This window comes from Oryza glaberrima, chromosome 4 (genome assembly GCF_000147395.1).
Source record: "Oryza glaberrima chromosome 4, OglaRS2, whole genome shotgun sequence".
NCBI classification, from domain to species: domain Eukaryota; kingdom Viridiplantae; phylum Streptophyta; class Magnoliopsida; order Poales; family Poaceae; genus Oryza; species Oryza glaberrima.
In genome coordinates, this window is record NC_068329.1 from 6,400,989 (window position 1) to 6,413,132 (window position 12,144).

General features: G+C 49.2%; 1 protein-coding gene and 1 pseudogene across 1 annotated transcript; both read right to left on the reverse strand.

Annotated features, from left to right (window-relative positions):
- Positions 1-59: 59 nt before the first annotated feature.
- On the reverse strand, positions 60-4,811 carry LOC127770259 (uncharacterized; annotated as a pseudogene).
- Positions 4,812-7,453: 2,642 nt separating this feature from the next.
- LOC127769960 (uncharacterized) lies at positions 7,454-10,088 on the reverse strand. Its single transcript, XM_052295618.1, has one exon. It carries the CDS (start codon positions 9,994-9,996, stop codon positions 7,690-7,692), a length of 2,307 nt encoding a protein of 768 aa, XP_052151578.1. The 5' UTR covers positions 9,997-10,088; the 3' UTR covers positions 7,454-7,689.
- Between the last annotated feature and the right edge of the window lie 2,056 nt (positions 10,089-12,144).

Consider the following 12,144-nt stretch of genomic DNA (forward strand, 5'->3'; position numbering starts at 1 on the left):
TGTCTTACGTGGCTGCTAAGTCAGCATGGGACCCACGTGGGCCCTATATGTCAGCGTGGCTACGTCAGCCTCATCCCTCTCCCCCTCGTCTCTCCCTTCCTCCTCCTCCTCTCTCTCACTCTTGTCTCTATGGCTCTGGGCAGGAAGAGCTTGGACACCTTGGCGGCGACCCACGAGGCCACGACATCTCCGGCTGCGCCGCCGCGTCCTTGGCTACGCACTGGAGCGCCAGCGTCGTCATCTCCTCCACCATGTCCACCGGGAACGAATCCCGCAGCCTCCGGTCCACCCACCGCCGCATCGCCTCCCCTCCTCCTTCTGCCGCCACCGTCGCCTAGCGCGTACTCGTCCGACCGCCGCAATGGCGCTCCGCCCGCGATGAGCTCCGGCACAATGTACCCGCACGTGCCCTGTTCGGTTTCGGTTTCCGGGAGCTCGCCGGCGAGATCGGCAGCGCCGAAGTAGGCAATCTTGGTGCGGAGGTTGGGGCCATCGCCGCAGAGGCGCAGACGAGGACAGTAGAACGGAGAGGCTTAGCCATCGCCGTAGCATCGCCTCGCACGCACACATCTTCAACAATCGGATTGACCTAATCGCACCTAGAAAAGCAAAGAAAAAAGAAAAAAAAGACTAAGCCCAATGGTTTTGAGAGACAATCAATAACAAATTCACTCAGTGACCATGGCTAGTGTAGCGCGTGCTCTCTCTCTCCATCTCGTCTCAATCTCATCTCACCATGCCGAAAATGGAGGAGAAGTCGATGCGGGGGCGCGCCTTGAGGCCGCCAACCTCGGCATCGCTGAGCTCCGACAGCCTGTATGACTTCATGGCGGCGCAGCTGGTGGTGGTGCTCAGTCTCAGCTGGGGCCTAGGCCTAGCAGGGAGCGGGGTGTGGAGGGGAGACGCAGCGAGGGGGTGCGCCCTGCCCGGCCGCAAGCTCATCTCGAGCTCCTCGCTCCGCTGGGTCGCCGGCCGGAGTGGGAGCACGGCGAGCTGCGAGGAAGGAGGATTGGGTGGGGAGGAGCTCGTAGGCGAGGAAGAGCAAGCCGTCGGGCGACGCGGCGGCGCCGAGGAGGCGCGCGACGGCGGTGTGGTGGCAGTGGCCGAGGACAGCGAGGCGGGCGGTGACGTGCGCCTGGTCGCGGCGGAGCGGGCGGCGGAAGACCGCGGCGGAGTGGCCACAGAGGGAGCAGCGGAACAACGAGGAAGAACTCGCCATGGCGACGGCGGCGAGGCGGTGGAAGGAGGAGAAGTTGGCGGTGGCGGCGGCGAGCTCGTGGAAGGTGAGGAGGAGCAGGAGGTCGGGGAGGGAGTCGTGGAGGGCCTGGAGCAAGGCGGTGGTGGAGGAGGAGGTGGCGGAAAAGAAGGTGGAGTATTGGGTCGCCGCAGGATCTAATGGCGGGCTGGCGGCGACGGAAGAAGCTAGCACTGGAGATCGGTGCAGGCGGCGAGCGAATTTGCACGCCGCCCCTTCTTCCCGCCAGTCGCTCCATCTTCATCTCCGGCAGCCGCCCATCTCTTCGCCGCCCGTTACACCGTCGACCCCGCCGGCCACCGCTCGTCTCAGCAATCTCGGCCGCCACTCATCTCGACAGAGAAGTGAGAGAGAGAGAGAGATGAGGAAGGGACAGATCAGGGGAAAGAGGGAGAGGAGGTTGACGTGGGTAACCCTGACATGTGGGGCCCACGTGGGTCTCACGCTGACTCAGCCACTACATAGGCCAAACTGGGGTCAAAACCATCAAAGGACCTCGAGTGACTGGTTTTGTATAGTTAAGGGATCCCGCATATCTGATTTTGTGGTTCAAGGACGTTTTTTATCCCGATGACAAGTTGAAGGACCTTCGGTGTACTTTTTCCCTTCCTATTTGTGTCCTATTTTTCTCATTTTTCCATACGATTTTGCTATATATTTATTGATAAATTATCTCCTAAAAATTTGAAAGATGTAAATATAGTAGAATCATAGTTACATACAAGTTGCAATATAAGTATACCACAGTTGTACTATATTTATATTTTTCAAATTTTTTGGTGAAAATTTGTCAACAAATGTATAGTTATATGGAAAGGACTACATTTGTTGACAAATTTTCACCAAAAAATTTGAAAAATATAAATATAGTACTACTGTGGTATACTTATATTGCAACTTGTATGTAACTATGATTCTACTATATTTATATTGCTCGTGCGGGTACATTGCGCTAGAGCTCATCGCGGGTGGAGCGCCATCGCGGCGGTCGGACCAGCTGACTCCCGGTTCTTCTGACATGCGGCAAGCTGACTAGAGCTATCATGTGAGGCTTTTTGGTAATGGATTCCATGATATGGAATCATATTATATTGAGCGTTGCTATGGTCCGGCAGAAAGTACCGCTCGGTACGGGTACCGCACGGTACCAGAACGAATTTCATCGGTGGGCAAGATGGGAAATGTGTTGCGCGTAGGTTGGAGGACGAAAATCGAGTGGCGCCGCAAGGGTTTATCCTCTCCGCTCCTTCCCCACAGCTCATCTCGTCTCTTTCGAATTGCCTTGCACGGCGCCGGCGCCCTCTCCGTTTTCGCATCGCCTTGCGCAGCGCCGGCGTCCTCCGCCTTCGCTGCGCCGCGGCACTGGCGTCTCCGCCTTCGCGGCGCCACCGGCGTTGCCCTGGACTTCGCCAGAGAAGCTCCGCCAAGCACGTCGCCCTTGACTTCGCCGGACAACCTGTGCCAAGAGCAAAACAAATCGAAGCTGCAACGCTCGGTTTCAGATCGGATCAGAAAGAGAGCCCTAGGATTTCTCCTGCCTCAAACCGAATCGAGCTCTCATGATATGCGAAATTACACATTTGCCCTTCCACGTCTCCACCAACTCGCGGTACGGCTCAAAATCAACCACGGTACCTCGCGGTACCCTCATTTTCAGACCGTTCGATCCTCTCGAACGGATGGCCGAGATTTCGTACCGCAAGGTACCGTGCCTCCCTGCAGGACTGTAGAAAAGCTCTATTATATTAGCAGATTTTCTGGATCATTTAGTTGCAAGTCGTGCGCAGCTGGTGTTTGAGTATTCCTATATGTATTAGGGTATCAGATCAATGACGGGGTTAGACAATTTTTCCAAGACATCTGTTATTTTTCTCTGCAATTTACTACACTTTTTCTCTTCCTTGATCTTTACTAGTTTGCGTCGAAAATCAGTCGGGTTCTTCCACGAAACTGAAGATCTTTGCTAGTTTGCTCGAAAACTAGTCGTTCGTCGTCACGAAAGCACGACAGTTATCATTGTTGTTACGTGAATCGATTTTACGTGTCAACAAAATTGGCGATTTTCCACAAAAGTGAACTGTTTTGTTTTGGTCAGGCAAAGGAATGCCAGGAATTTTACTCCAGTATTTTTGGTTGTAAGCTTGGGAGTTTTCCTACAAGATATCTTGGTATTCCGATGCATTTTAGGAAACTTAGTAACAAGGACTGGAAAATAATTGAGGAAAGAATTGAAAAGAAACTTAGTAGTTGTTGGAAAGGTAAACATTTGTCTGTAGGAGGAATGTTAGTGTTGATTAATTCTGTGCTCTCTAGTTTAGCTATATTGATGATATCTTTTTTTGAGATTCCAAAAGGAGTTCTTCAAAAAATTGATTATTATGGATCACGTTTCTTTTGGCAAGGAGATGAGCACAAGAAGAAGTATAGGCTTACAAGATGGGATATTATATGCCAACCCAAAGATCAGGGAGGTCTAGGAGTGCATAATTTAGAAATTCAAAATCAATGTCTTTTAAGTATGTTGTCGAAACGACAACCGCATACGTCGAAAGACATGGTTACTCAACAGTGGTTGGAAAACAAAGTGTATTAATTTGAGAATTTTTTACTCGGATCCCCCTATTACATGGCCCTATAGGGCTATTTATAGCCCCATTACAGGTTCTTTCTACTAGGGCTTTGTTTATACAGGAGAATTTACATGATTGCCCTTATGAAAGGGACATTTACGTGGGTATATAACGTAATTGCGGTCTATGGGCCCTTAGTGGGCCGACGGGTTATTGCCGACCCAATTGACCCCTAGGCTTGGTGGGCCAAGATAGCTTCTTCGACCCTTCCGGGGCCGAACCTGCTACGGCGAAGTCGCCCCCCCTTCGGCATATGCTCTTCGCCTTGCGCCCTTCGCCCAGGAAGCCTTTAGCCTAGCTGTGATTCCTTGCCTCTCGCCGTCCTTGCTCCATAGTCTTCGCCATGGGAAAGGTTCGCCTTGACTACCCCTGACGTCTTGGGCTTGAATCTTCGCCGGTCGTAGGCTTTCGGCAGGTTTGGTCGAAAGGCCTCATGCCATATCGCCAACAAGCCCCTCACGGGCAAGGATGAGATAGGAGCTTCGGCCGAGACCGTGCAAACCATGTGATATGGTATGTGGCGCCCCCTTTCGACCGGTGCTCCTACCGAAACCTACATCATTCCTGCAAGTAAAGCTTGTTTTGTTTTTATGCTTAGAAAAATTTATTGAGAAAACATCCTCTTCGCATCCGCTGCAAAGCGTCGAAGGGGGGGATTTTAGTCTCTTTTATTACTATGAATAGTAATGGGCCACGTGGGCTTTTCCTTCTCCATAATCGGGCTTTTTACTGTGTAGCTCGGTCGATGGGAATTTACCGTTTCGTCTACCCTCGCGACACGTGGCGCTTTATTACTGGTGGGTAGGCGAACCGTCGTCCGGGTGAGCTATATATTCTCCCCCCCCCCCCCGTTCTCTTTTTACTACTAGGCTAGTCACTTTCACCGCGCACGCTCTTCCTCCGTTCTTCTTCTCTCGGCACTCCATGGCTCTTTAGACCTTTCGTTCGCTCCCTTTGTTCGCCACTGCACACACTGTTTGCCGCTGTATACACCCTTCGTCATGGCTCCCCGCAAGCCTAACCCTTCTTTGGTGAAAGGGCCCGACCCTGGCCAGATCGACGACGACTCCACTGCTTATTTGGGGATTTCTCTCATGGACGACGGCGAGTTGGCGAAGTTGGTCAGTGCTGGGGCGTTAGCCGAAGGACAGGCTTTCGCCCCGGGGAAAGCCGTTGTACCGAAGCCCGTCGACAACCGAACGGTGGTGTTCGCCGTGTTTTTCGAGGCGGGGCTCCGGTTTCCGTGCAACGCGTTGTTGCCGGAGATCCTTCGCCTTTTTCAGGTGGAGCTCCCACAATTGAGCCCATCGGCGCTGGTCCGGATCGCTATCTTCGATTGGGCGTGCCGGACTTCCGGATTCGAGCCTAGCGCCGAACTCTTCGGTGCCATATTTTCCGCCACCGTGAACTCGAAGACGGTGATTACCCCGGTAGGGACGAAGAAGACAGTGTTTGGGAGCGTGAACTTTAATGTTCGCCCCGAGCGATTCGATCTCTTGCCAGTGAATGCCGCCATGTCGAAGTGGGATCGCCATTGGATGGCGAGGTGGTTCTACCACACCATCCCCTTCGAGGCTGGCTCCGACTCAGCGAAGGCCCTCTGGTGCCGGTGCAGGGCGATCGCACCGAACCGGAAACCCAAGATCGCCGTGGACGGCGCTATGGAGGCGCGGTTCGCTCTGCTGCGTAAGGTTTGCTCCCGCCTTAGCTGCCGCGACTTGGTGGAGGAATTTTGCATGCTTCGCATCTTTCCCGTCTCCCAATCGTGGCAAGTCGCAGTTGATCAAGGCAAAGAGTCTGACGGTTTGCCGAAGTTGGTTCTCCCTGAGGGAACGAATAGTAAGACTGCTCTTTCGCTATGCACTCCTGCGCTTTGTTATTTTGCTTTGTTTGACGCTCAACGCGGTTACACCCTTTACTTTTGCAGTGTTGACACTCGACCAAGCTGAAGCCGAAGCCCGTAGGATGATTGGCGACGTGTCGGTCGTCGAGTACAGCCAGTTGCTGACACGACAGGTAGCCGGCCGGGCGAACCGGGTTTACAACGGCGAATTGCCTCCCCGGGCGAACCCCCACAAAGCCGATGACGATACAGGACCTTCGCGAAAGCGAACACGCGGACAGGTGAAGCTTGCCCCTAGGAAGCGAAGGGTTCCTGCTTCCTCCGATTCCGACGCCGACGACGAGGACGATTCCGAAGAGCCTGACGAGGAGGAGGAAGGGGATGAAGAAGAAGAGGCGGAGGCCGTTGCCGAAAAGGCCGTGAACGAGGCGGCCGAAGACCGTGTCGACACCCCTGGCTACACTCCTACCCCAAGTCCAGTTCACAACGAGACCAGGGTGGAGTCGAACAGCTCCCCCCTTCGACGAAAGGATTTGGAGGGGGCGAAGACGCTAGTTGCATTTTCGTCAGGCAGGGCGGCGAAGGGAGGTCCGGTCAAGAAGATCTCCAAAAAGGGAGGACTCATCGATATCGCTCGCGTTTTCAGCGACAACGAGTCTTCCGACGAGACTCCGACTTCGCCCACTAGGCGCAGCCTGGACCTTTTGACCACCGCCATTCTTTCACTCGGTGCCGATGGGGTAGGCGGTAGCGCCGCCGCCGGGGTTTCAGCTTCCGCAGAACGGATCGTGACGGCTGCGGCGAGGATCTTCGACAGCCCTCCACGTCAACCGGTTGCTTCGCCTATGGTCAAAACGAAGGGGAAGGGTGCGGCCGCCGAAACATCCGCCTCGGAATATTCCCTTGCGGCGCCCCACTTCGCCTCTGGCGATTTCGAGACCCGGGCAGACCTTATTCCCTTTGTTGAGGGAGTAAGCAATCTTGTCTTGCCTGTCAGCACCCCAAGCCTATTCACCGAACTGAACGAGTTCGATGAGGGGTGTTCCGCTATTAAAAGCTTGGCGGTTCGGGTATGCTTTTTCTCTCTTCTTGATTTTCCACTCTTCTTTTTTTTACATGTCTCATAATTGACATTTTGTTCTCTTCGCCTACTCCTATCTTGCATCCAGATTCTTGCGGCTCACTGTTCAACAGAATGAACCGTGCGGGCCCGTCTTGACGGATTCAAGAACCGTCTTCAGGCTAAGGATGACGAAATAGGCCGCAAGAACTTGGAAATGGAAGCCCTCGCCAACACCCTCAAAGAGGCGTGAAAAATTTATGGTTTTCGGGTCTGAAGGGGTAATTTGTACTTATCCAATTGGGTATTTGGACTTTTCCCTATGCGATAGTGAGGTTATAGGTGCAATATTCCTGTTGTTCGACAACACAACTATATACAAAGACCTGATGATACCAGTAGGTTGCAACAGTTCATTAGAATGCACATAAATGAGTCAAATAGCTATAGCTTCCAATGATCGATGCACCCTTTGAAAATGAAAAAAAAAAAGATAAGAAAATTAACATACAGAATGAAAGCAATGGCAACGTAAGAGGGTTACTGAGTTTTTACACATGGAGTCAGTATTTGTGGGGTCAATTGTAGCAATAAAAAAAGCTTTGTAAATCAAGAACCTAATTAATTATCGATTCAACCATTCACAGTTACAACAGTGGGCAGGATATTTGTTAATTCCATTATAAAAAAAGGGACATCACAAATAACATGACAGAAGTAGCACACCAAAACTTACACGGGACGGTTTCATGAAGGCAAGGAAAACATCAAAATGAAATAAAATATCGAAACAAATTAGATAGAAACTTCCAAACACCAGGACATACAAAACAGTCTGAGATGACCGGTCGGCCATTAAAGGAAGTAGTGAAATTACCATAGTGGAAGGTAAGTGTCTTCCTCATTCTTTGTTTGAATCTTGTGCTCCTTGTGTCTTTTCTTCCTCTTTCTCAGGCTCAGGTACTGGCCTTTGAAGCCTGTCTGCCATTGTCTCCATGCCCAGGTAGCACTGAGAAAACCAGACTAGTGTGAGCGGCTCTATACCGCTGCCTAGGCTGACAGCGTGCAGGTACCCCCCGCATCGGCTAGCGGTGTAGCAGAGCATCTCAACCCACACATCTCGCACCATTTTCTCCAATGTAGAATGGTCGAGCAGCTCCTCCATGAAGAAGATGAGCGCGTCAGCAAGCTCGCATGCCTTGGGAATGAGGGGTCCCACGCAATCCCCATAAACCCAGCGGTGTCGCGCCGTGTGAAGGATTCCTTTGGCGAGCTGCTGTGCCGCCTGCGCTAAGGTGATGCTGTGCCCGACGATGTCGCTATACTTCGCCATGAATGTGATGTCATCACAGGCATTAGCAAACAGGTGCGATCGGGTCCCAGGCATGAGCATCTCTGGCTGCGATGTGAAGAGGTACATCATGTAGCGGGATATCTCCAGACCAAGAGGCACAGCTGAATCTAATGAGGTGTTGTCATCATTGCTGGTCCGGGTCTGGTGGTGGAACCAGATCTCCGTTGCTATGTGCCAGAGGAGTACGCTCTCATCGAATGGAATGCTGAGGCTATTGCCAACCACCAGCAGGTGCTTGCTAGCTGCAGGATGATCCTTGGCTGAGCCTGGGAGGAACTTCTTCAAGGCCAACTGGCCCCTCATGCAATTGAACCTCCTGTAGCTTGCAGCACTCTTTATGTACTTGGACCAGCCATAGAAAATGACATGATGCTTCACTGCCTCAAATATCCGATCCATGGAAGGTGTTTGCTTGATGTACCACCGCTGGTTGACAAGGGCATCGCAATAGATGCAAGCGGAGAGCCAGAGGAGACAGTTGGGCTTCTTCGTCATCCGTGCAGCGCACCAGATCACACTCTGCTGTTCCACCATTTGGTTCCTCCTGTCAGTAGCCGGCCACACCGCAAGCGGAAAAAACAAGCGGCACAGGGTGACGGAGGAGATCAGCTCCAGCAGCGCAGTACTGAAGAAGAGGATGTATGTCACGGTGATATCATGTTTGTTGTACATGTCTTTGTGGCTTCTTGCGTAGAGGCCGGCTGCGGTCGTTGCTAGTAAAATGGAAAGCAACCGGAGCCAAGAGGCAATGGGCGTAATGGTCACCCTCACCCTGGTATATAGCCGGATATATACATCAAAGAGCCCAGCACGAATCACCCTATAACTGTAATTAGTGTTGATTGCCATCAGAAATTGGAGGATCTTGAGGCGTTTGGAATAGGTGACAAAGGCGTCTGCCATGAATAACTCCGGCTGAAGCACGGACTGCAGCCGACGCAAAGTTGGTTTACTCAATTGTCCCTGACAATTCATGATCTCCTTAGCCCTCTCCACATACTCGTTGAGGTTGATGAGGTCTTCTTCTTCTTCTTCTTCTTCTTCTTCTTCTTCTTCTTCTTCTTCCTCCTCCTCCTCCTCCTTTTTTTGTTGTTCTACTACTGGTTCGATGGCAGCTTTTACGGTGGACCTTTCTAAGTTCTCATGGAATTGCCCACCTTCCCTTCTTTCTCCTTGTTCGACGGCTTCCGTTTCGTCATTGGGTTGCGGCCGCTCACGAAGTTCTCTAGAGACCACAAACATTGTGACTGTAGGTATAAAGCCAGTAGTGCATGACCTCCAGTAGTCTGCCAACTGTCCTCCACCAGATCCAATCAGCTTCTTCCTTCGGGGCACACTAGGAGGGTGCCTTGCTATGCTTCTTATAATGGCCCTCTTGAGAGCCCAGGGCTTGGCACAAAACTTGAGGATGCCAACAATGAACAGAAGAACCGCAGCTTTCAGAAGGATCTTCTCACCAGACCAAGCCAAACAGAACACATACATAGCAACCGTGACTTGGGACACCAAGGTGACGACTTGGCGCCACCATAGATAGTTGTCCTGGATGCTGTAGGAGGCTATCATATCTTGGCCAGAGAGGTGAATCAGGAGGATGGGCGCCCACAGCACCTCCAGCTCCGACGCCGCAGGAGCCTCATGCTTGTGACGGTTGAAGAGGGTGGCAAGGGCGTAGATCGCCAGGGAGTCACCGCCGATGTATGCAAGCCAGATGCATAGCCTGAACCACAGCGAGATACGATGCCAGCGGACACCTCCATATATAAAGAGGAACAGCTGTATCGTGTTGCTTCCAAGGACAAGGATGCGGAGCTTCCAATCATCCCACCAATCCAAAGCACTTGAGATACCCATAACTTATGATGATATATTTCTCTACATATATGTCTAGCTAGCTACCTCTCTAGGTTGGAAGCAAGCTTGCTCTCTTGCTTGGAGTACGTGGGTGTGTTGGTATGTCAATGAATATATTGGTCACACACACACACACATATATATGTTGTTCTACTGTGTAGCACAACAGCTTCTTTTCTTATTCTTTTTGGTGAATAATGTTCACACTACAGCTTAACCAAACAGATTCATGGCAACAAGCTTCAAGATCAATCCACTGCCAATGGCCCCGTGTGTGCAAATATTCCAAGATCAATTAAAGGGGAAAAGCATACGGTTTTATCGAACACGCTAGTCCGCTAGTCCTAGAAAGAAAAAAAAAACTTGAACCAGCGGGGAGATGGAATCTACTGAGGGCAGGTAATCTAGAAGTTGAGACGACTAGCTATCAACTTCATGAACAGTCACTGCATATGTTAAAACAACACAATTGCACAAACATAACCAGTCCAAATGAGTTGGATGAAAACAAGTTAACATATATAACATTTAATACCAACATGTTAACATGACATTTGATCTGTACTTTCTTGATCTATTCTATTTATCCTTGATTAATTCATGTGCCCAGAGTAGTTTTATTTATTTTATTTTTTTTGCAAAGAGACGTATATTTCTATAAACCCCCTTTAATTTTGGCTATAGCAACAGGAACCAACAAATCAAGAGTATCGGTTGAAAGAACCGATACTAAAATGCATACCAAGTCAAAAAAAAAAATGTGGGATGTGGGATTCAAACTCAAGATCTTTCATTTTAGCCCTCACGCGCGTTACCATCCCACCTACTCTACACATCCGACTTGAGTAGATATGCTTTCCTTTTGAACTAACTCTAGAGGCATATTTAATACCGGATAATAACATAAAGAGATATTTAGGGGACTCGGGGCTTTTAGAACTGGTACTAAAGAGATCTGTACCGGTTTTTAATACATCCAGTATATTTATGGCTTAGGACATTTGGTAAAAGATGAGTTCTCTCTAGTAGTGAAATGTCGCCGACATTTTTGTAATCATCTTCCCTCCCTTCTGATTTCTGCCCCTAGATTCCCGTTCATGTTTTTTTCCATTTATAAGCAATGTGCCAATGTTTGGTTGATGTGCATGAACATCTGGTGAAATATTTCAAATTGTTTGAGTTCATGCTGTGAATGTTTGGTTGGATATATAATACCCAATATGATAATAGTTTGGGCCTGAGATGAAAGTTCATGTCCAATCAATCAAACATGAGATGAATGAGATTTGAAATCTGAGGTGAACAAATATTTTATGCACAACGTACAGTTTGAATACACCATGTAAAAATTGTGGAATATTAAATGTTTTGACAAATGTGCAAACATAAATATGTAAAATGATCATATATTGAACAACGTTTTTAATGCGTTGAACGGCTCACTCCAGAGGTACCAATTTTGGTACTCCTTAGGTTTCGTTAGTTCCCGCATAAGTACTGAGCTCTTTAAGTGGCGAAAAAAAAAACCCGGAGCAATCGATTAATACATAATACATTAATTATAGATTTGAAAAATGGGTTGTTTGAGTTTTTAAAGAAACTTTTATATAATACAATTTTAAAAAATGCACCGTTTAATAGCTTTGGAAGCGTGATAACGGAAAATGAGGAAATTCAAGTTTAGAGTTGGAGTTTAGAACTGGGGCTTAGTACCTCTTAAGGACGACTGTAAATTTTTGTTAATCTATCCAAGCTTTACATGTGGATCTAATATTCTAATCTTACACTAAACCATATAGGCCTCAGAAGACACTACTAATCAATGGATGGGCTATTACAAATGGTTACAATGAAAAAAAACTAGCCAGAAACTTCCAACTGCTAATTAAGGTTTTAATCACTCTTCTCTTCCCGCAAAGTTATTATTAGTACTCTTCATCTTTTCATTAGTGCAGAACCATAGGTCTCACAGAGTTGAATTCTGCAATGGCAGAGCAATTGAGTTCGCTGGTCAGAACAGAGCTTGGACTTTCATATGGTTTGCAAACTGCACATTCAGATATTACGATTATGATATATTTCTATATTTGCATGTGTCGGAATTGTAGATTTTCTCAAATAGGAGAAAGAAAACCTATAGATACATCG